The sequence below is a fragment of the Microcaecilia unicolor genome, chromosome 2, assembly GCF_901765095.1.
Source record: "Microcaecilia unicolor chromosome 2, aMicUni1.1, whole genome shotgun sequence".
In the NCBI taxonomy this organism is placed as follows: domain Eukaryota; kingdom Metazoa; phylum Chordata; class Amphibia; order Gymnophiona; family Siphonopidae; genus Microcaecilia; species Microcaecilia unicolor.
The window spans coordinates 240,808,100-240,831,296 of NC_044032.1; the positions used below are offsets into that span (position 1 = coordinate 240,808,100).

The 23,197-nt window shown below is 46.8% G+C and overlaps 1 protein-coding gene across 1 annotated transcript in view; it reads left to right on the plus strand.

The window, feature by feature from the left end:
- PGM5 (phosphoglucomutase 5) overlaps positions 1-23,197 on the plus strand; it is a 237,533-nt gene that overhangs the window by 60,246 nt on the left and 154,090 nt on the right. The window contains exon 6 of the mRNA XM_030193836.1: positions 14,338-14,492. Coding sequence (XP_030049696.1) covers positions 14,338-14,492 — 155 coding nt within the window. The remainder of the gene's footprint in view (positions 1-14,337; positions 14,493-23,197) is intronic.

The window sequence follows — 23,197 nt, forward strand, 5'->3', positions numbered from 1 at the left end:
TCAGCGGGAAAACGCATTGTGTGAAAACTGCGGTGGAACTCGTACTGTTTTGCGAAGAGTGGGATTGTGGAAACAACCTGAGCCAGAATCCGGCCCAGCAGTGTTCCTTCAACCTCCATGTTGGCAGCGTATTCTGGAGAACAGCAATCACCTCAAACACCAATCAGTGGAGAATTCAAGTAGAGTTTAATGAGCCCTTTTTGTGCCCTTTGCAGTTGTGGCGTTGCCTGAATATTTCATTGTTTCCTGGATGTTGATTCACGATTGGGACTTGTTGGGACTACTGGTTATCACCTTTGCGGTTCATGTAGTGGTTGTCTTGAAAATATCTGAATGTATTTTCTGGTATTGCACAGAATTTTTCATAATGGAGAGTTTGTAAGAATTGTAGGAGCTTGTTCACTACAAGTAAAATGCATATTAGGGACTTTGTTGGGTGGTGGGAGCAGTGGCGTTCCAAGGGGCGCTGACACCCGGGGCGGATCGCCGATGCGCCCCGCCCCCCGGATGCAGCGCCCCCCCACCCCCTCTGTGCAGCACGACCCCCCCCCCCGGCGAAGGGACACCCCCCCACCTCGGCGAAAGCCCCCCCCCCCGGGTGCACACCGCTGGGGGGGTGCCGTGCGCCGGTCAGCGTCGTTCGTTTCCATGCTCCCTCTGCCCCGGAACAGGTTGTTCCGGGGCACAGGGAGCAAGGAAACAAACGACGCTGACCGGCGCGTGGCACCCCCCCCCAGCGGCGTGCACCCAGGGCAGACCGCCCCCCCTTGGTATGCCACTGGGTGGGAGGTGGGGAGAGTTATTGTTAGTTGCCTTTATTTGCTTGCTGGTTTCTTTTTATACTTTGTATGGAACCTTTAGCATTGAAGATTCAAGATGACCCTGATATTAGGGGCATTCCTATAGGCAGATGGGAGTTTAAAATAGCCTGATTTGCAGATGACCTTCTCATTGCTTTTACGCCCCCCCCCCCCACCTCTTTGCAGAGAACTCTGGATATTTTATCAAATTTTGGACAGATATTGGGTTTATGGATCAATACTGATAAATCTGAAGCTTCATGTCTAACAGAAGGCTTGGAGTGGAGATGGCCTGGTACCTTTCCCCTAAGTTGGGCTGGTGATAAACTGAAATATTTAGGCTTCTATATTCCTCGACACTTGTCCTGCCTTTACCATTATAACGTTTCAGCTCTGTAGCAAGTAGCATTCTTTGCCGCTTTCATTATGGAGTGGAGTTTCACCTATAAAAATGGTACTATTACCTACATGGATCTATCCTGTGCAACATTTTCCCTTTAAAGCCTTGTGATTTGAAATATTGTAATGGGGTCAATAGAAAATTCTTGTGTGGATCGAGGAAACCATGCCTCACTGCGTCAGCTGCAGTCGCTGCACAGGGATGGTGGCTTGGGATTCCCGGATCTCTGTGTTTATATTGCTTGTCATATGCACTATCTCAAACACTAGATATTTGACTCATCAGATTTTTGTGATGTAAACTTTAAATGTGCCGGGGGGGGGGGGGGGGGGTGACTTGACTTTTGCTTATCTGGTCCATGTTGAGGCTGGAAAACTTCCCAAGCACTTAAAGAACCATCTCTTGCTTAAAGCAGTGAGATGGGCATGGACATCCTTCCGGAGGAAATTTGATTTGCACTCCTCTTGGTCTAAATATTTACCCATAATGGACAATTCTAATTTCTCCCCGGGAATGACAGGTGGCTGCTTCCTCCAGTGGGCCACTAAAGGTTTATCATTCCTTCATCATGCATTAGAAGATGATGAACCTGTGATGATGTCTCTTAATACTTTCAAGACTGTTTTACAATTGAACTCTGGAGACTGATGTGCCCACCTGCAGCTCTGACATAGCTAGCCGTTTCTCTGAAAATATGCTATGGATTTTTCTGAATCTGACTTTGATGAATTCTGACCCCATCCTGCAGTGACCAAAGGACTAGTTGGGTGCTACTCTGAAGGCTTTAAGAAGCAAATGACCCTGAGTGTCTTGCAAAAGATTATAGACCATTGCTCCAAGGATTTTTTGGACATTACTCTTTGGAAAATCAAGCTGGGCTGCAGCTTTTGGAGAGTATGTAGTTGCCCAGGCATTCATCAATTTTGGAATAATGTTTGGTCTTGTTTGGGTGGCCTTATAACAAACAGTGGGAGGTGACCCCTGAGTATTGTTTACTTGATGATGTTGCCAATATAGCGCAGGTCACTCCAGTTTCTGGTTTGTTCTCACGCAAGGCTTCCTTGATTGGAAAGTGCTGCCTGTTACTGCAGTGGATACAGGATGCCCCATCTAACTTACACAGTGGGGCAATCAGGTGCAGGAGCTCCTTCGGATGGAAAGACCTATCAATGGACTCTCAGGGCTGTAGAGCTCAGAAGAGTTTTCTAAGGTTGTGGACTCTGTATATGCACACCCTCCCAATGCATGTGCGCTCTGCATTTTTACAACTTTAAATTTGTCACTTTATGGGACCCTGCTTTTTAAATTTAGATGATCCAGTCACCATCTCTTTAAGCTTTGGGATTTAGGTCACAGGGGACTTGGGGGGAAGGTTTGGGAGGGGCGAGTATATTCAGGATGAGATTATTCAGTTTGGATATGTGATTCTTATTGTGTTTTTAGCATTTCCTTGTCAGCTGTTTCTAATCACATTCTTTTGTTAATGGTACTGAGTTTGTCCATAGGTTTAAAAATCAAATAAAAACATTCTAACATAACTTTCCTTGTGATGCTAAGGGCCGGTGAAGCAGTATTGTACGAAGTCTCTTTATTTATCTTTGGATCAGATACCCATTATTAAGAGAGCATATTTTTTACCGAATAAAACACAGGGGACCCCTACACTGATTGGGGAAATAACAGTAGATTCTTTGTATTCTCCTCATGTGACTAACTTTAATATTGCAACTTTATTATTTAAAAAGTCTTGAAGTGGTTCAAAGAAAAGCAACAAAAATGATACGGGGTTTGGACAAGAGACTTGAGGAAATGAAAGGAGGGATGTGGTGATATGATGTAGACATTTAAATATTTGAAAGTATTGGCAGGTTACAGTTACCCGATAACATAACAAATCTTTTCTAGAGAAGGGGAAATGGTAGAACTAGGTTGCAGGGGGTCAACTTAGGAATAATGTCAGGAAGTACTTTTTCATGGAAAAGGTGGTGGAAGCCTGGAATGCCATTCCGCAGGAGGTGGTGGAGATGAAAACAGTAGCAGAATCCAAAAATGTGTGTGATAAACACAAAGGATTCCTGTATGGAAAGAGAATGGAAGCAAAACAAGACGTGGAGGGGCACAATCGAACTGGGCGCCCTAGTTTTCATGAGGGCGTCCTCGCAGGACGGCCCCGCGAAGGGGCGGGGAAACCCGTATTATCGAAACAAGATGGGCATCCATCTTTCGTTTCGATAATACGGTCGGGGACGCCCAAATCTCAACATTTAGGTTGACCTTAGAGATGGTCATAATGGAAACTGAGGACACCCATCTCAAAAATGACCAAATCCAAGCCCCAAAAATGACCAAATCCAAGCCCTTTGGTCGTGGGAGGAGCCAGAATTAGTAGTTCACTGGTCCCCCTGACATGCCAGTACACCAACCGGGCACCCTAGGGGGCACTGCAGTGGATGCATAGCTCGGGTGCTGAGCCCCCCAAAACCCACTGTGGCTCACATTTTCCACCACAAGTGAAACAGATAGGTGGGGGGTGGGCCTGGGTCCGCCTGCCTGAAGTGCACTGCATCCACTAAAACTGCTCCAGGGACCTGCATACTGCTGTCATGGAGCTGGGTATGACATTTGAGGCTGGCATAGAGGCTGGCAAAATAAATTTTTTAAGTTTTGTTTTTTTTAGGGTGGGAGGGGGTTGGTGACCACTAGGGGAGTAAGGGGAGGTCATCCGGTGGTCATCTGGTCAGTTCAGGCACCTTTTTGAGGCTTGGTCACAAGAAAAAATGGACCAAGTAAAGTCATCCAAGTCAGGGATGCCCTTCTTTTTTCCATTATTGGCCGAGGACGCCCATCTCTTAATCATGCCCCAGTCCCGCCTTCGCTACGGTGCTGACACGCCCCTGTGAACTTTGGTTGTCCCTGTGACGGGAAGCAGTTGAGGATACCCAAAATCGACTTTTGATTATGCCGATTTGGGCAACCCTGGGAGAAGGACGCCCATCTCCCGATTTGTTAGCCTGTTAGTGGTGCGTAGAGGTAATTCCAGTAATTGGAAAATAAGGTCAATACCAGGCAAACTTCTATGGTCTGTGCCTTGAAAATGGCAAGAAAAGATAAAGATCAAGAATATGTATATTATATTGCAACACATGCTATGAGTTTATCTTATTGGGTGGACTGGATGGACCCTACAGGTCTTTATCTGCCATCATCTACTATGTTTCTATGTTGCTCATTTTCAAAGCACATAGACGTCTCAAAATGGCCAAAAAAGTTCATCTGTCAAAAACATCTAAATTGCGATTTTTGAAACACAAAATTAGGACGTGTTTCACTGCAGTTCTTCCAAATAGGGGGCATGTTGGAGGTGTGTTTTGGGCAGGACTAGGGCAGGCCCAAAATTAGGATGTCTTTCATTGATAATGGAACAGGAAGAAATGCCCAGGGCAAAAAAAGGACGTGTTTATCCAGACCCATTACAAAAAGGTACTCTGACCAGTTGGCATCTAAAGAGATTAAGACGTGACCTCTAGAGGATACTGACCTCTCCTACCCACCCTAAGAAGTGAAACTGAAAGGGGATACCAGGCTGTATGACAACTGCGATATTATGGGCATACCCAACAGCAGCATTCAGCTTCCAGGAGTAGCCTAGTTGTCCAAATCCCACTCTACCTACTACATTTGTGTTGAATCCTCCAAAACCACCAAATTCTCTACTGTACCCATAGGCGTAGTTTGACTGTTTCATTTGGGGGGGGCAAAGGATGGGGCGGAGCATATTAGCATATTCATTTGCATATATACATATGCAAATGAATATGCTAATATGGAGGAAGGAATTGAAATTTACAGACAAAATATCACAGATGCACATTTCAAAAAGCTGACATATTTCAGTTAATAAATTCTGAATAAAATACTATTTTCTACCTTTGTTGTCTGATCATTTAGTTTCTCTATTCGCAAATGATATGTATGCTTAATTTGCAGTTCCCTCTCTTTCAAGCATCCCCTCCTCTGCAGTTTGGCAGCTGGCCTCTCTCTCAACTGTCCTCCAATTGTCCAGCAGCTCATCCTTCTCCCTCTCACCTCCTGATTCTGCAGGCCTTCTCTCTCTCAACCCCCCCCCCCCCAGCCTTGTGATTCAGCTCATTCAACCTCCCTAGTCCAACAGCTTCTCCCCTTTCACCCCCCCCCCCCCCACTGATCTGGCAGCTTCCCTCTCTCTGACCCCCTCCAATTCGACAGTTCTCCTCTCTCTCAACCCCCCAGGTGCCTGTAATCCAGCAGCTCCCCCTATCTCAATCACTCCCAGCCTGTGTGATCCAGCAGTTCCCCCTCTCTTAACCCCTCCTGCCCCTGTGATTCAGTGGCTCCCTCTCTCAAACAACCCCCCCATTCCAATAACTGTCCTCTCTCTCAAGCCTCCCCACCAGCACTTGCAATCCAGCAGCTCCCTCTCTCTCAAATACTCCATCCATCGACCAGCTTCCTTCTCTCTCACCCGCACCAATATGGCAGCTCTCCTCTCCACCCCCCAACCCATCTACTTTTAAATAAATGCTTCTCTTCTCTAGCAGCGGCGAATGGACAAGCATAAAAACAGCAAGCAAGCGCAGCCAGGCTCAAGTACTCCGTCCTTCACTTTCTGAATCCTGACCTCTCAGCGTCCCGCCCGAAAGGAAATGACATCAGAGGAAGGCGGGACGCTGAGAGGTCAGGATTCAGAAAGCGAAGGACGGAGCCTGGCTGCGCTTGCTTGCTGTTTTTACACTTGCTCGTTCGCCGCTGCGGGAAAGAAGATTAAGTTGTTTTCGTCGTCTTCGTCGTTTGGGGGGGCATTGCCCCCCTCGCCCCCCCCCAGTCTACGCCCATGACTGTACCTAAATATAGGAGACACCTGCAGAGTGGAAGGTGATTGTAATGATGTACAGTTAGGTGCAGTAAGTTTTAATTCTGCTCCTGGAGTTCTCACAATACAAAATAAAGGAGCTATGGTGGGATTTGTCCCTGGGTGCCGTTGTTTAAAGTCTAATGACTACTAGGCTGCCCCTGTGATCTGTAATCCTATTGAGATGGACAACATGGTACTGTGTGAAGGAGATTCCACATGTCTTGGAATGAGCAGTATGGTATGATTCATGCATTGGCATGGTAATCCTGGAGTAAATCCCAAAAGTCACTGTAGGGGAAAGGGGCTGGGCTGGGGGTTAGAAGATCAATTTCAGGGTCAGTTTGCCATACAAGTTTGATTCTGAGATCTGCTTCTGGCCTGGGGCCACCAGGTGCTGGAGATGTTGCAGAAGCAGAATTTGTAAGACCCTGAGATGACAGTTTCTCTCACCATGAGGTAGTGACACCTAATGGCTAGGTCAGTGGTTCCCAGACCTGGTCCTGGATGTACCACAGCCTGTCAGGTTTTCAGGATATCCACAATGAATATTTATGAGAGAGATTTGCATGCACTGCCTCCATTGCATGCAAATCTATCTCTTGAATATTAATTGTGGATATCCTGAAAATATGACTGGCAGGGGTGCCTCCAGGATCAGGTTTGGGAACCAATGGGCCAGGCTCAGGGTGCACAGCTACTGGCTCTAGAACAGAGTCTCTGAACCCAGTCCTCAGATAAATTTGCATACAGTGAGGTATGGTATGCAAATATTTCATTGTAGGTATCCTGAAAATCTGATTGGCAAGGTGTGTCCCAAGGACTGGGTTAGAGAATCTCTGCTCTAGAGGAAGCTGTGGGCACTCATTTACTTATTTATTATGGATATTTTTTTGTGTGTGTGTGTTACAGTGTTAGTAGTTACAATGTAGTGTTATTGAATGTAACTGTAGCTACTGTATAAATGGTTGTACTTTGCTTGGAGTAGCCTAAAGAAAAGGCAAGTTAGAAGTTCAATGACTGAAATGAATTAACTGGGCTAGATAAGAGGGGAAGAGGGCTAAAAATGGTGAGAACCCTTGGATAGCTTTGAATGAAGGCTGGTAGTGCTACTGTAACCCTTAGTAGAAACAGTTTCTGGTTGTGTGAGAAGAGCCAAGGAGCAAGAGGAAAATACCAGGAAAAAAGCTTATGCTGGAAAGACTAGAAGGGCTAATTGGACTTTGCCATTGGTCATTCTGCTTTAGTATAGAGTTCAGTCATAGGTTTGAAGAACTTAAATGCATGGCCATTGAGCATATATCAGACAATGGCCGTAGGGGAGATATATCAAGAATTTTACAGCAACGTAAGCAGCATTTGATCTATTATTATGACACGATAATTCCACGTGGTTTGAACGGACCAATAGAGTGGAATGCCTTTTTCTGATTGGTCAATAGATGTTCAGTGCAATAAAGTTAGTTGAAAAGAAAAAAGATTTCTGAGTGTCTTTAAATTCCTTCTTGCCATTTTTGCTTCCATGATTTTGGAATAAGTTTCACCTCCTGACGTAGCTTCGCAAAACAAGGGGGCCCTTGTTGAGGATTAAGACTGCTAAATGCTTGTATTTAAAGCTATATATGCAAATGTAGTGGCTCAGTTCGGGTTTTGAAACTGATGTAGATAGTTTAACTTCAAACACTTTAAAAGTTGAGTAAAGTAGTTGCCTCTGTTATATTTTTTCAATATTACTGACAGTTGGTTTAATAGTGTTTTTTTTTCTTCCTTTGAGGAGTTGTTTCCCACTATGGTTTTTACAACTTGCCAGTGAGCCGATGAGTGTAGGCCCCATAGGGTTATTATGTATAAAAGTATGACATCCTGGGGCAGTTGAGACTTGTATTATTAAGAAGAATTATATCTGTGGCACAGTTTCTCAAGCTTTAAGAGCAAGACATTTGGTTTATTGTTTGTCATTTATTCTGTTGCCATGTTAATTCTAGGATGCAATGATGATTGCAGTTCTCTTCCTCTCCCTTTACATGGTTCATCAAGAAACAGAACTTAATACAGTACTTCGCTTAGGTGCCAAAATACATATTTTTGAGCTATTTTTATTAAAATATATTTCCTTGTCATCAAGCAGATGAAGCCATTACGTATGGGTTATGTCCATCAACCAGCAGGGGAGATAGAGAGCACTCAAACTTTCACAGTGCCCTCTTGGCCAGCTAGCTCCACTGCCTCTTCAGTATTCTCTATCTCCCTTAGCAGGGTGGCTGCAGCTTGTTCGAGCTCCAGAAGAATCTGCCGGGAGGTGGTTCCTGGCTTGCCAGTTGTTAACCGGGGTGTTGGAGGCTATAGCAGCTTCACTTTAAAGGCACATAGGTTAGCCCTTTCCCTGCCTTACCCATACCTCTGTGGATGTGGACATATTGCCTTGCTTTCCCTGTCCTTACCCACCAACAGTGGATGCAGACATATAGGTTCGCCCTTTCCCTGCCTTTCCCACTCATCTGAGCCTCCGGAGTCTTCAATACCTCTGCTTTCCTCACAGCTTAAAAAAAAAAAAAAAAAAAGTCGCGTCGTGTTTTTAAACGCAGAGACGCTGGAACAGAGGTTTTTGACCTGATTTTCAGCAGGATCGTAGTTGTACACTAGATCCTTTGAGGTAAGAGTGTTTTCCAACTCCTCCAGGGTGGGCCCGCGATCGGGGCGATTTTGGCGCGAAACCGCCATTTTGGTTTTTACCGCCGTTTTTCGGTGATGGCTGCGGACAATGTAAAGCGCTGTTCCACTTGTGGCAAGCGCAAATCAGCAGCAGGGCTCTGTAAATCATGCTGTATTGGCTTAGGAGCCGGCCCGAGCATGGCGAGCGATGTTTCTTCCCGCTCTGAGCTGGCAGCGGGCGCTATTTTGCTTACACCGCATGGCGCGGCCTCCGTGGACACGGAGAGACCTGAGCCGGGTGGGGCACCTCGAGATGAGGTTATTTCAGGAGTGGCTAGCACCGGACAGGATTTGGGTGCCCAGGGTGAGATTTTCTCCCCGGATTTTGTGCTTTTGCTGCATAAAGCATACATGATGAAAAGAGCCCTTCCTCAAGGGTCGCCTGAGGCTCCTCTGGTTGCCCCCCCGATGGATTCTGGCCTGGGACTGCCCAGTGAGGCTTTTTTCCCGGATGCTTGGCCTAAAGATAAGCGCAGAAGGGTTAATTCCCCTTCAGATTGTGGTGCACCTTTTTCCCCCCCGTGGTCGGGGTGTGAGGATTCGGAGAACTCTGACAGACGTTCTTGGTCTGAGGAACCAGAGTCAGGTGCGGATTTACCACAGGATCTGGATGATCCCTCCGCGGTGAGGATTTTCCACCGTGATGAGCTGCCAGCGCTTATTTCAGATACCCTGCAGGCCCTCTCGATTGAAGATCCTGACAGTGGCATGGTCTCCTCGGGTAATCCCAGGATGGCTAGTACCAAGAAAGCTGCTCGGGCCTTCCCTTTGCATGACTCCATCCTAGAGCTTGTTTCGGCTCAGTGGGCTGACCCCGAGGGACCTTTGAGAGTTTCCAGGGCTATGGGGCAGTTATACCCTCTGCGTGAGGGACATATGGCTCGTTTTCAAATGCCTACAGTGGATGCCCTAGTCACTGCGGTGACAAAGAGAACTACCCTCCTGTTGAAGGAGGTGTTGCCCTGAAGGATGTTCAAGACCGTAGGCTGGAAACAGCGTTGAAACGGTCCTTTGAAATTGCAGGTCTCACTGTTCGGGCGTCTGCATGCAGCTGTTATGCTGTGAGAGCCTGCCTAGCTTGGCTGCAACAGGCAGTGGCTTAGCCCGGAGATGGAGCGGAGCCCTTCTTGGATGTGGCTCCGCGGATGGAGGTGGCCGTCCTTTCTGGCTGATGCCCTTTATGACCTTGTCAGAGCTTCGGCTAAACAAATTGCAGTAGCAGTGGCGGCTCGCCGTCGTCTGTGGCTACGACACTGGGCAGCGGACATGGCCTCTAAGCAAAGGTTGGTGAAGTTGCCTTTTCAAGGACTTCTCCTATTTGGTGAGGAGTTAGAGAAAATTGTGAAAGGCCTGGGTGATCCAAAACCCCAGCGCTTGCCCGAAGATAGGCAGAGGCCTTCCTCTAAGAGCCAGGCGGTCCACTCCAATGATGGTGCGCCGGCCCTCTCCTCGATGCCTGTCATCGTAGGACAGCTTTCCCTCTTTGTCGAGGAGTGGGTCAAGATTTCCTCAGATCAGTGGGTTCTGGACCTGATCAGAGATGGATACAGAATAGAATTCAACGCCCCAGTAAGAGACGTGTTTGTGGAGTCCCGATGCGGTTCTGCCGTCAAACAGGCGGCGGTGGAGGAGACTTTACAAGGTCTGATTCAGTTAGGGGCAGTGACCCCGGTGCCTCCCGCCGAGCAAGGCTGCGGCCGATACTCCATCTACTTTGTGGTGCCGCAAAAAGGTGGGTCCTTTAGCCCTATTCTGGACTTAAAAGAAGTGAACAAGTCCCTGAGAGTGCGGCATTTCCACATGGAATCCCTGCGCTCCGTCATTGCGGCGGTTCAGCCAGGAGAGTTTCTCACGTCTCTAGACCTGAAAGAAGCTTACTTGCACATACCGATTTGGCCCCCGCACCAGAAGTTTCTGAGGTTTGCGGTGTTGGGAAAACATTTCCAGTTCAGGGCCTTGCCTTTTGGCCTCGCCACAGCTCCCCGAACCTTTTCGAAGGTAATGGTGGTAGTAGCTGCTTTTCTCAGGCGAGAAGGTATCAGGGTTCACCCGTACCTAGACGACTGGCTCATCAGAGCAGACTCTGCAACAGAGAGCTTACAAGCTACAGCCAGAGTGGTCTCAGTATTGCAATCTCTAGCCTGGGTCGTCAATATGGCCAAAAGTCACCTGTCCCCTTCACAATCTCTAGAGTTTTTGGGGGCCAGGTTCGACACAGTCTCGGGCTATGTGTTCCTACCCGAGCTAAGGCGGTGCAAGCTTCAGAATCAGGTCCGTCTGCTCCTGAGGATGCCCCGCCCGCGAGCTTGGGACATTGTCCAGCTGCTGGGATCGATGACAGCCACGATGGAAGTGGTACCCTGGGCGAGAGCGCACCTGAGACCTCTACAGTATTCCCTACTCCGGAGATGGTCTCCTATTTCTCAGGATTACCAATGCAGACTTACTTGGCTCCCTGCGGCCCGTCTCAGCATGGAGTGGTGGCTCTCGGACAGCATGCTGCGGCGAGGAATGCCGCTGACGCTCCCCGTTTGGTGCCTAGTGGTAACAGATGCCAGCCTGAAGGGCTGGGGCGCACACTGCAAGGGGAAGCATGCCCAGGGTCTATGGACACCCGAGGAGTTGGAGTGGTCCATCATCCGCCTAGAGTTGAAAGCGGTGTTTCAGGTGCTTCTGGCCTTTCAAGTGACCCTGGAAGGATTGGCTGTCAGAGTGATGTCGGACAACACGACAATAGTGGCCTATATAAATCGACAAGGCGGATCAAGGTGCAGAGCACTAGCCGCGCAGGCCGAACTGATTTGCCACTGGGCCGAGCTGCATCTTCAGTGTCTGTCGGCAGCTCATATTGCAGGTCAATGTGCAGGCCGATTATCTGAGCAGGCATCAGATCGATCCAGCAGAATGGAATCTGGCAGACGAAGTATTCCTGCAGATCTGTGCCAAATGGGGCAAGCCCGTGATGGATCTAATGGCGACAAGTGCCAATACCAAAGTCCCGTGCTTCTTCAGCAGACGGAGAGATCCTCGCTCGGCAGGGTTGGATGCCTTGGCTCAACCCTGGCCTCCGGGTCTACTTTATGTGTTTCCCCCATGGCCCTTGATAGGGCGCCTGCTCTTGCGGATTCGGCTGCACCCAGGAGAAGTGGTCCTCATCGCCCCGGATTGGCCAAGGAGACCTTGGTATGCAGACCTCCGCCAGATGCTCCTGGAGGCTCCTCTGCTGTTACCTCTGGTACCGAACCTGTTGACTCAGGGACCGGTAGCCATGGAGGACGCCGGCCGCTTTGGTCTTACGGCATGGCTATTGAGAGGGCGCAATTGAGGGATAAAGGTTATTCCAATAAAGTTATTTCCACTCTCCTGCAAGCCCGCAAGCGGTCCACTTCCGTGGCTTATGCCAGGATTTGGTGCCTGTTTGAGTCTTGGTGTGCTTCCAGAGCCATTGTTCCAATGCGGGCTCCTGTCTCGCCGATTCTGGACTTTTTGCAGGAAGGTGTACAAAAAGGCTTGGCCTATAATTCCCTGCGGGTGCAGGTGGCAGCGTTGGCCTCCCTTCGTGGTAAGGTGGAAGGCGTGTCTTTGGCTGCTCACCCAGATGTGGCACGGTTTCTTAGAGGGGTGCTTCGGCTCCGACCTCCAGTGCGAACACCTTGTCCAGCTTGGAACCTGGGGCTAGTTTTGAAAACCCTGCAGGCATCTCCTTTTGAGCCACTTCGGCGAGCATTGGAGAAAGACTTGACACTGAAGGCCGTTTTTCTGGTGGCCATTACCTCGGCGAGACAGGTGTCAGAGCTCCAGGCGCTGTCCTGTAGAGACCCATTTCTGCAATTTTCAGAGTCCGGAGTCACGGTTTGGACCGTGCCTTCCTTTATGCCTAAGGTGGTTTCAGCCTTTCACTTAAACCAGCCTATTTTCTTGCCCTCTTTTTCAGAGGAAGAGTTTCCAGAATCTTTTGGGCAGCTGCACCTTTTGGATGTGCGCAGGACTCTGCTGCAGTATCTGCGAGTTACTAACTCTTTCAGGACTTCTGATCATCTGTTTGTTTTGCTATCCGGTTCTCGCAGAGGGTCTCCAGCGTCTAAAGCCACTATTGGCCTCTGGCTCAAAGAAACTATCTTTTCAGCTTATCTGCTGGCCGGCAGGGTTCCGCCTGTAGCCTTTAAGGCACATTCTACTAGAGCGATTTCTTCCTCTTGGGCTGAAACTGGAGCACTCTCTCTTCAAGAGATATGCAGTGCAGCAACATGGGCTTCTAAGCTCTCCTTTGCCCGACATTACAGGCTGGATGTGGCTGCCAGGAGGGATGCGCGTTTTGGTGCACAAGTGCTAGCGCGTGGTGTGGCTTGTTCCCACCCTATCTAGGGATTGCTTTGTTACATCCCATACGTAATGGCTTCATCTGCTTGATGACAAGGAAGGGAAAATTAGGTTCTTACCTTGGTAATTTTCTTTCCTTTAGTCATAGCAGATGAAGCCATGAGCCCTCCCTGTATGATTGTCTGTATGCTGTAAATCTGTTTTTCAGGTTCTGTTCTAATTTCCTGAAGTTCCTTCCTTGGGAGAAAATTGGAAAACAATCTTCAGGATTCATGTTCAGTTTAAATTTAGGAGGATGTGTTCATTCCCTCCAGCATGTTTTTTTTTTGGAGGATGTGTTGATTCTCTCCAGGAGGCACGTGTGTTCCCCTCCAGTTCTATAAATAGGAGGATGAGTTCATTCCCTCCAGTGTGTTGGGAGGATGTGTGATTCCCTCCAGGAGGCGCGTGTGTTCCTCTCCACTTATACAATAAGGAGGATGAGTTTATTCCCTCCAGGAGGATGTGCATTCCCTCCTTTATGAGTTCATGCCCTTGTGATGGGCCATCGTTCGCTGTGAGGAAAGCTCTTGTGATTCCCATTGCGGTTTGCCATACTGCTTTGGAAGCTTCAAATACTGAAGAGGCAGTGGAGCTAGCTGGCCAAGAGGGCATTGTGAAAGTTTGAGTGCTCTCTATCTCCCCTGCTGGTTGATGGACATAACCCATACGTAATGGCTTCATCTGCTATGACTAAAGGAAAGAAAATTACCAAGGTAAGAACCTAATTTTCCCATATGTTTTTTCTTTGCCTGGTAGTTTCCCTCTGAAGCTTTGAGCCTGTGCCGCCACTGGAGCTGGTCTTTCCTGGGACTATGGTGCTCTGAGCCTGGAGATTTTCTCCATTTGTAAAATATCCTCCTACCTGTCCCCAACCACTGCAGCTACAACTAGGGTCACACTGCAACATCCCCTGAATATGACCGGTACATGTGATGACTGGGGCTCCCTTCCCCTACTTAAGGGATACTGCCTGCACAGCATCCTCAGTCCTAATGAGACCCAAGGAACAGAAATTGGGCTTTGGTACCAAACCCGACTGCCTTGCTTACTAATGTGCACCCTGCCGCTGATCTGATTTCAGTCATAATGCTATAATGATTGATGTTCAGTTAATAAACCTCTGTGATGTCATAGTGCTTTATTAAACATTCTGTTCTGTTCTTTGTCTTCTCCAGGACCGTTACATGATCCTGGGTCAGAATGGTTTCTTTGTGAACCCTTCTGATTCTCTGGCAATAATTGCTGCCAACCTCTCTTGTATTCCTTACTTCCGTCAGATGGGTATGCGAGGATTTGGGAGGAGTATGCCTACCAGCATGGCACTGGACAAGTGAGTGGATCTGTTCACGTACCCTTTTCAGTGCTATCTTAATGCCACAAAGTTATTTCTGTAGTTAATTCAGGGGCTACTATAAGGTAGCTCTTAACGTCAGTGGTTCCTAGGAGGCACCCTAGCCAGCCAGGTTTTGAGGATATCCACTTATGCCAGCCATTGACCTGGTGTAAGTGATTATACCTAATTTTTGGAGTATCAAAGTGGGATTTTTTGCTAGTATTCTATAATGATTTACCCATGCCTAAGTGTTGTTATAGAATTGGTACTAAATGAGCCTCATTGAGGTAACTAAGTTGAGGTGCCAAGTTATAAAATTGCTTCCACATATTCTATCCTATGATAAAATTTGTTTCAGATGAAAGGTGCTACATAACTAAGGGGTCCTCTTAGTAAGCTGCAGTAAAAGGGGGTCTGCGCTGGGGAAGGGGACTGGCCATTGGAGGCTTATATGCTGAATAGAGAGTTGGGAGAGGGGACAGAAAAAGAGAGGAGAGTTAAAATACAGAAGTTTGTGATTATTATGTAATATGTCAAATGGTTGAAGAGATGTAGAGGTATATGGGTATGACTTGGATATATCATATTTTCTCCGAGGACAAGCAGGCTGCTTGTTCTCACGACTGGGTTGACGTCCACGGCAGCCCCCACCAACCGGAACAAAACTTTGCGGGCGGTCCCGCACGCAGGGCACGCCCACCGCGCATGCGCGGCCGTCTTCCCGCCCATGCGCGACCGTTCCTGCTCAGTCTTTTCTTTTCCGCGCTGGAGAGAGCCGCGTTCGTCTCTCTCTCTCTGTCAGCCCCGGAAACCGGATCGTGCTTTCGCCGCGACATTTTCTTCGTTGAGTTTTTCTTTGCTTCTTTGTTTTATTTTGTTAAAAAAAAAAAAAAAAACGAGAAAAAACTTGTTTTCTCTCGTCTTTTTAGCGGGGGCGTCTCGTTGCGGCCTTGTGGCCGCGCGGTCGATTTATTTTTCGAGGTGTGAATTTTACCGCCACCATCGACGACTTTGACTTTGCCGACGTGATTTTTCCGTCGATGTCCTCGAAGGTCCCGAGTGGATTTAAGAAGTGTGGTCGGTGCGGCCGGCATATCTCGCAGACCGACACTCACGCTTGGTGCCTCCAATGCCTCAGGCCGGAGCACGATACCAAGACGTGCACCTTGTGTCTCGGTTTACGGAAACGGACACAGGTGGCGAGGCAAGTTCTACGGGACCGTCTTTTTGGAACTTGCGCTGGCCCTTCGACGTCGACTTCGACGGCATCGGTATCAGCCTGCTGTCCTCGGAGAACACCTGCTACAGGTATGTATCATTCGCTGTAATTGTTTGGTATCCTTCACATAGTTCGGGAGAAGTGGGAGGGAGAGGGGAGAAAAATGGAAAAACTTTGGCGATGGATATTCTTATTATGTTACTCTGAAGCATGTTCTGATATTTACTTGAAGTAATATGGAATTTGTTGGCAATGTTTAACATGTTGGATCACTAATAAAAATTGTTGAAACATAAAAAAAGAAAAAAAAAGGGGGGGGTCTATGCTGTCATCAGCACATGTTTTTGACGTGCGCTGAGGCCCCCTTTTGCCGCCAACCCTTTAGTAAAAGGGTTGGCATGCTGCAGTTTTTGCACCAATCCAAAACTACCGCAGGAGCCCGGTGATAGTTTCCACCCCCAGCGTGCGCCATTTTAGCACAGGAGCTTATCTGGCGGTAATCGGGCAGCGCCACGTGCTGCACAGTTTACCGCTGGGCTTTAGCATGGCAGCCCTCAATGGGTGGCGGTAAGTGCTCTCCCCCAAAATTGCCGCATGGTAAGTGGTTCACTTACCGCACGGCCATTTCGTTTCAACAAAAAAAAAGGCAGCCTTTTACCTGAGCCGGTGAAAGGGGGCCTCAGTGCGCATCAAAAACATGTTCTAATGCTAGCTCAGGCCCCCTTGTACCGCAGTTTACTAAGAGGATCCCTTGGTTATGTAGCACCTTTCATTGGAAACAAATTTTAACGTAGGATAGAATACTTTAGAGCAATTTTATAACTTGGCATCTCAACTTAGCTATCTCAATGAGGCGCACTTAGTACCGATTCTATAACAACACTTAGGCATGGCTAAATCATTATAGAATACTAGCAAAAATCCCACTTTGATGCACAGGGCCGCCGAGAGACTTGGCCGGGCCTGGGGCAAGGCCGCCCCCGGGGTCCTGCCCCTGCCGCCCTGCCCCCACCAAGGTCGCCTCCGCCGCTCCCCCCTCCACCCCCCCCCCGAGGTCGCCACAGCCACTGTTCCCCCCTCCACCTCCCCCCCCCCCGAGGTCACTGCCGCCGCTCCCCCCCTCCGTCCGCCACCGGGCCAGGCCCCCTGCATTGAAATCGCAGTCTCACCTCCTTGAAAGCAGCGCTGCAGGCAGCAGAATGCCTCCCTTCGGCCCTTCTTCCCTCCTTGTGTCCCGCCCTCGCGGAAGTTACGTCAGACAAGGGCGGGACACAGGGAGGGAAGGAGGCCCGAAGGGAGGTGTTCTGCTGCCTGCAGCGCTGCTTTCACGAAGGTGAGACTGCGATTTCAATGCAGGGGGCAGACGGTCGACGACGGAGGGTGGGTGGGATTGCAGTGCCGGGCCCCCCTTGGAAGCCCGGCCCGGGAAATTTTGTCCCCCCTGCCCCCCCCCCCTCTCAGCGGCTATGTTGATGCACCAAAAGTTAGGTGTAATCACTTACACTAGGTCAATGACTGGCATAAGTGGATATCCTGAAAAACCTGGCTGACTTGGGTGCCTCCAGGACCAGGGTTTGGGAACCAGTGACTTAAGTGCTACCTTATAGTAAGGCTGCCATCTGGATCCAGATTCGCCGGACAGAGTCAATTCAGTCCTGGTGTTCGAAGCTTTATGTCTGGGAGTTCCAAAGTTTCTTTCTGATGTGGTTAAGAGGTATACTCACACAAGGCAACTACATTCTTCTCATCAAACTTTGCTGGTACTCCTTCCGTTATCTTTGGTTAAACTATTTTCCACTATGAATCATGTTTTCTGTTACTCTGGTCTTCATCTGTGGAATTCTATCCCAGAAGAAATGAGAAGCATTCATAATTATTTAATGTTTCACAAAGCCTTGAAAACATGGCTTTACTAGAGCTCATTTGGACAGTTGTGAAAAATGTCATTTTAGTCTTTCTGTAATGTTGGAAAACATTGGCAAATTGAGTGTTTTTGATGTTGTGAAGTTTTGGAAATTTAGTTTCATGGAAGTTTATTGTTGTAGGTAGTTGAGGAGTAATGATATGTTGTGTTTAATTTTAATACTTTGTAATGTATTGTTCATATTTTTATTATTTAATTGTAAACTACTTTGATGCATTTTGTGTAATGTGGTATATTAAGTTAAATCAAATCAAACCCCTGTGCATGCTGGGACTTGTAGTCTTGCTTTTCTCAGGGCATGCAATGAGGAAACCAGGAACTACAAGTCCCTGCATGCAACGGGGTAAACCCAGGACCAGATCAATCCTGTCCTGTGAATCTGGATCCAGTCCATTTGGCAGCCTTACCTTATAGTGAATCATTGGTGATTACTGGTGCTCATGATGCGTGTAAGTGGCATGTAATTCTAGGTGCATGTTTATAGAATTGCTTTCACATATTTATGGTTCTTTTGTATTTATTGATCTTATTACATTTTAGGATTTTTATTGTTGGTCTTTTTATGATTGTTGTTTTAATGTTGTACATTGCCTGGAGCATTTCGATGATTAGATGGTGTAGGAAGTGAATCAATTGAATAGATAAAACACCTATCAGTGATGAACCAGATGGCTAGTATTAAAGGAATAGAAATTACTTGATTAGACTATATTAAAATAATAAAATGAGGTTTGAAAATGTTCTTTTGAAAGGGGGAGATATAATGGTAGAGATCTGAAGTAGTGATTGGTTGTACTGAAAGTCCAATGATCTAGGAGATCTGAGAGAATGTTTATTCCCTAAAAGTAGAGATTGCGGGAGTCATATTTGACAGTATATAATTACATGCCTAGAATTTATTTTTTTAAGATTCACTTACATGAGTTTACATTTTAGTAAAACTGTTATATAACTTGAAAAAATTCACTTGATGTCTTCCTGAGTGACACTTATCTATGAGAGATTCCTGAAATGATACTGGGATACTCACAGAGAGCTGCCAAGTTACCTAGGGCTCCCTATACAAAGCTGTGCTACTAATTAGTGGAACGCTGAATGCAAAGAAGGCCATTCAGTTGCCATGGCCTTCTTTGCATTCAGCGCACCCTAAGAGATAGCGCTGCTTTGTAAAAGGAGGCCCCTAAATTTTTCCAGGAAGGAGACTTTTTGACAAGTCCTGGTTTTAAACTTACTTCCCAAAGCAGTATCCCTGATCCTAACCGTTGAAATAAGTGTTGCAGAAGACGTGGAGGGGCATAATTGAACGAAAACGTCTATCTCCATGGGCGTTTATATCCGAGAACGGGTCCGTGAAGGGGCGGACCGAACTGTATTTTCGAAAAAAATAGACGTCCATGTTTTATTCAACAATTTGTGAGCTGGGTGTTTTTGTTTTTCAGTGATAATGGAAAATGAAAGTGGCCAGCTCAAAAACGAATAAATCCAAGGCATTTGTTCGTGGGAGGGGCCAGGATTTGTAGTGCACTGGTCCCCTTCACATGCCAGGACACCAACCGGGCACCCTAGGGGGCACTTTTACAAAAACAAAAAAAAGGTAAAAGAGCTCCCAGGTGCATAGCACCCTTCCCTTGTGTGTTGAGCCCCCCCAAATCCCCCTCAAAACCCACTGCCCACAAGTCTACACCATTACTATAGCCCTAAGGGGTGAAGGGGGGCACCTACATGTGGGTACAGTGGGTTTGGGGGGGTTGGACGACTAAGCATTAAGCAGCACAATTGTAACAGGTAGGGGGGGATGGGCCTGGGTCCACCTGCCTGAAGTCCACTGCACCCCCTAACAACTGCTCCAGGGACCTGCATACTGCTGCCAGGGAGGTAGGTATGACATTTGAGGGTGAAAATAAAAAGTTGTGAAACATCATTTTTTGTGGTGGGAGGGGGTTAGTGACCACTGGGGGAGTCAGGGGAGGTCATCCCCGATTCCCTCTGGGGGTAATCTGGTCATTTAGGGCACTTTTTGGGGCCTTATTCGTGAAAAAACAGGGTCCAGGAAAAGTGCCCTAAATTCTAGCTACAAACGCATACTTTTTTCCATTATCGGCGAAAGGCGCCCATCTCTCCTCGGCCGATAACCACGCCCCAGTTCCACCTTCGCCATGCCTCCGACATGCCCCCGTCAACTTTGTACGCTTACGCGATGGAGTGCAGTTGAAAACGTTCAAAATCGGCTTTCCATTATACCGATTTATTCGTTTTTGTGAGATAAACGTCTATCTCCCGATTTGGGTCGAAATCTAGGTGTTTTTCTCTTTCAATTATAAGGTGGATATTGCAATTATAAGGTGGACCAGCATAGGGTTGTCAAAAATCTAGGACTGGTCTAAGATCTCCCTCCCAAAACTAGGTAATTTGGGAAGTCTGGAAATAGCTTCTGACTTTCATCTGAATTTCTGATGGAATATAATTCTTTACACCTGGTATTTATATAACAAGAGGTATCTGTTTTCATTGGTCATGTGCAGTCAGTAAATGTTGTGGACAGAATGTTGCTTGCAGCGTTTTAAACGGATGTTAAAAGCGTATTTGTTCTCACTGGCTTTCCCTAATATTAGTTAAGGGCCTTTTGATTCTTATCTTATAGGATGCTTTTGGAATGTTTGTTCTGAGTGTTTTGGCCTTTCCTCTACCATTGTATTTCCTTTCTTTTAACTTTTTATTATAATGATCTTATTGTAAACTGCTTTGATATCTTGTTATGTAGGGCGGTATATAAGATTTTATAAACTATAAATATGTGTGCCTCATTAAGGTTTGCTAACTGCCGTGTCATGTTTGAGAAACCTTGATAAAAATATAAAACAAAACAAAAAAAAGAGGTTTGCTAACATACTGATGCATTGATGATATCAAAAGAGGTCTGGTTAATAAAATGATAGCAATGGCAGTATTTTGTCTTTATTCTGAAGTTTTGCAACTGGAGTATCTTTACCCAGCAGAGTAGACACAATCTTGCTGATGTAGCTGTATTTGGTAGCAGTCATCCTACTTAGATATTTGATGACTTGAGTCAACTATCTAGATCTGTAGCACATTTGTTGGTTGCATGCCACTTTTACAAGCATTTCAGAAGTAAGGGGCCTTTGAAACATATTTTTTAACTTTTCCTTTGTACCTGCAGTTCCATGATACACACTCAGTGCAGTGTCACCCAGATAAATGAGGTGTGTTACTTTTAATAAAATGTGAAGGTTTTATAGGGAGATCAGGTCCAAGACCAGCTTGTGCTGGGAGGCACACCAGATCCACTCACTCCACACTCCTCTGGCACTCAAGGCCAGGCCAAATTTTAGTTCTGAAACAGAGGGTTTACTTCTAACCATTGGCATAGCCACTGGAGGGCACGGAACCCCCAAAATTATGGCAGCTATTGCAATGGCTGGCTGGGATGCCCAAGCCTTACCAGCAGAAGAGATCCGCTGTCCAAGGCCCCTATGCCATCTAAGCAGCGGAGAAGTTGGCGCTGTGCATGGTTCATCACCAAAGATATGTAACAGTGTGTCTGAACTTGAAGTTTTGCCAAAAAGCACTTGCAAACAGCTAACCACCTACTCTCATACACGGGAATCTCAGCAACATTGTTATGCAAATCCAGTTCAACAGAAACAGATTTACTTAGAGTTGAAGCATGGATTAAAAAATTCAAGGATTCAAATAGCACCAGTTCATATTCACACAGAAAACCATAAAACCTTAGGTGTCAGTGGCTTACTTCCCTCTAGGGCAGCAACATGGCAGTCAGCCTTGAGCGCCTGCTGGCTTCTGCCCTTCTGAACTTTGTTTCAGAGGGGTGGAACCAGACAGACCTTGAGCATGTGCAGATTCTCAAGGCCTTGTGCTGCCTATAAAGATTTTCTATATATGCTGACTGCCACATAGGCACCAGTCCTGTTCCCCAAATTGTTCTGCCCTAGGTGGACAACTAGTCAGCCTAGTGAATGGCTAGCTCTGTTTGAGGAACTCAGCAGCCATCTGACACCCCCAGGTCCTTTCCTGATAAGGGAAAGTCTTTCAAAACCCTTGGCCTTGTGGAAACCAGCAGGCACCTCCTAGGAAAACCATAAAATCATGCAATCCTTCCAGGTGAAGTTGTTCTTAAATTATATAGTTTACTGGGGTATTTGATATGGATGAATGATTTGAAAGACAGTATATTTAAGAATGGTGTAATCCATGCAGAATACAAAAGTCAGTATATAGCACAAAGTCAATGGAAATCTGCAGACACTGGGGTTTTCTTCCCCATCTCCTCCTTGGCTAAGGCACTCTTTGAAGATGGTCACACCCTGGCTTTTCCCCATATGAGTATCTATGCAGCCTGACACAGACTTCCACTTCAGTTAAAAGAACTGGAATACTTCTGAATCCTCTGCCGATGCGCTCCTGCTTCACTTCTTTTAGACAGCAATTCTATAGCTCATTCTGTTCTCCAGCTACTAAATCCACTCAATCCCTTGAGATAACTCTTTGGTCAAAACAAAGAGTTTGGGACTAACTCACCTTCTACTCTTATCACCTCCAGTCTACTTGATCTCCAGATCCTCTTGTGGGATTCTCCTGAGCCCCCATCCTCTCCTGGATGCCAGAGCACTTCTCCCTTAAGCTCACCAGTCTTACAGAAGCATACTCCGGGGAAGTAAAACATTTATTAAATAAGAAGCTATTTTAGCTCACAAAACTGTGTCACAGCCTTATTAGAGAAAGGGGTCCTTTTACTAAGGGGCACTAACAGACTTAGTATGTGCTAACGATTAGCGTGCGCTAAATTATAAGACACCCATTATACCCCAAATTCTATACATCGCACCTTGATTTCTGCACGGAAATTGAAGCATATTTTATAACAATTTGCATGACAAATGTTTAACTAGTTAATCAGTGCTTTCAATTGGATGTTAACAAGCAATTATCAGCACTAATTGACATGAATTATGGTTTAACGCACACAACCCGCTAAGCATATTCTGTAGCTTGGTGCATGTAAATTCCAAGTCACAGAGTTGAAAAAGGGGCCTGGTTATGGGCGTAGAATGGCTGTTTCTAAAATCTATGCGCATTATTATAGAATACACCCGTTCTGCGCCTAAAATGTGGTCGCGTGGAGAGGCGCTCAGTGTATTTTGTATACTGCACAGAAATTTAAGCCTATTCTATAAAATGTAGGCATACTTTACAGAATACGCCTAGCCATATTTTTGTACTGCGCGGATTTTTCAGGCGCCATATGTAGAATCTAGCACTCTATTTCTAATTGTTAGCGTGTGCTAAATTTGTTAGTGCAGCCCAAGTTCCTCGCTCCTTGATTGGTTCACGTAACTGTTTGTTGGGGTCATATTTGGAGGGGGGGGGGCATTTTGGGGTTTTTTTGGTTAGGGATGGAGAGTGAGCAATCATTATGTCCTGGTCATCATGCTGAATTGAGATCTGTGCCTATGACATGCCTGATATTGGAACTTTATAGTAGGACTCAGCATTTCATTATTGGAGGGGAAGGGCTAGGAA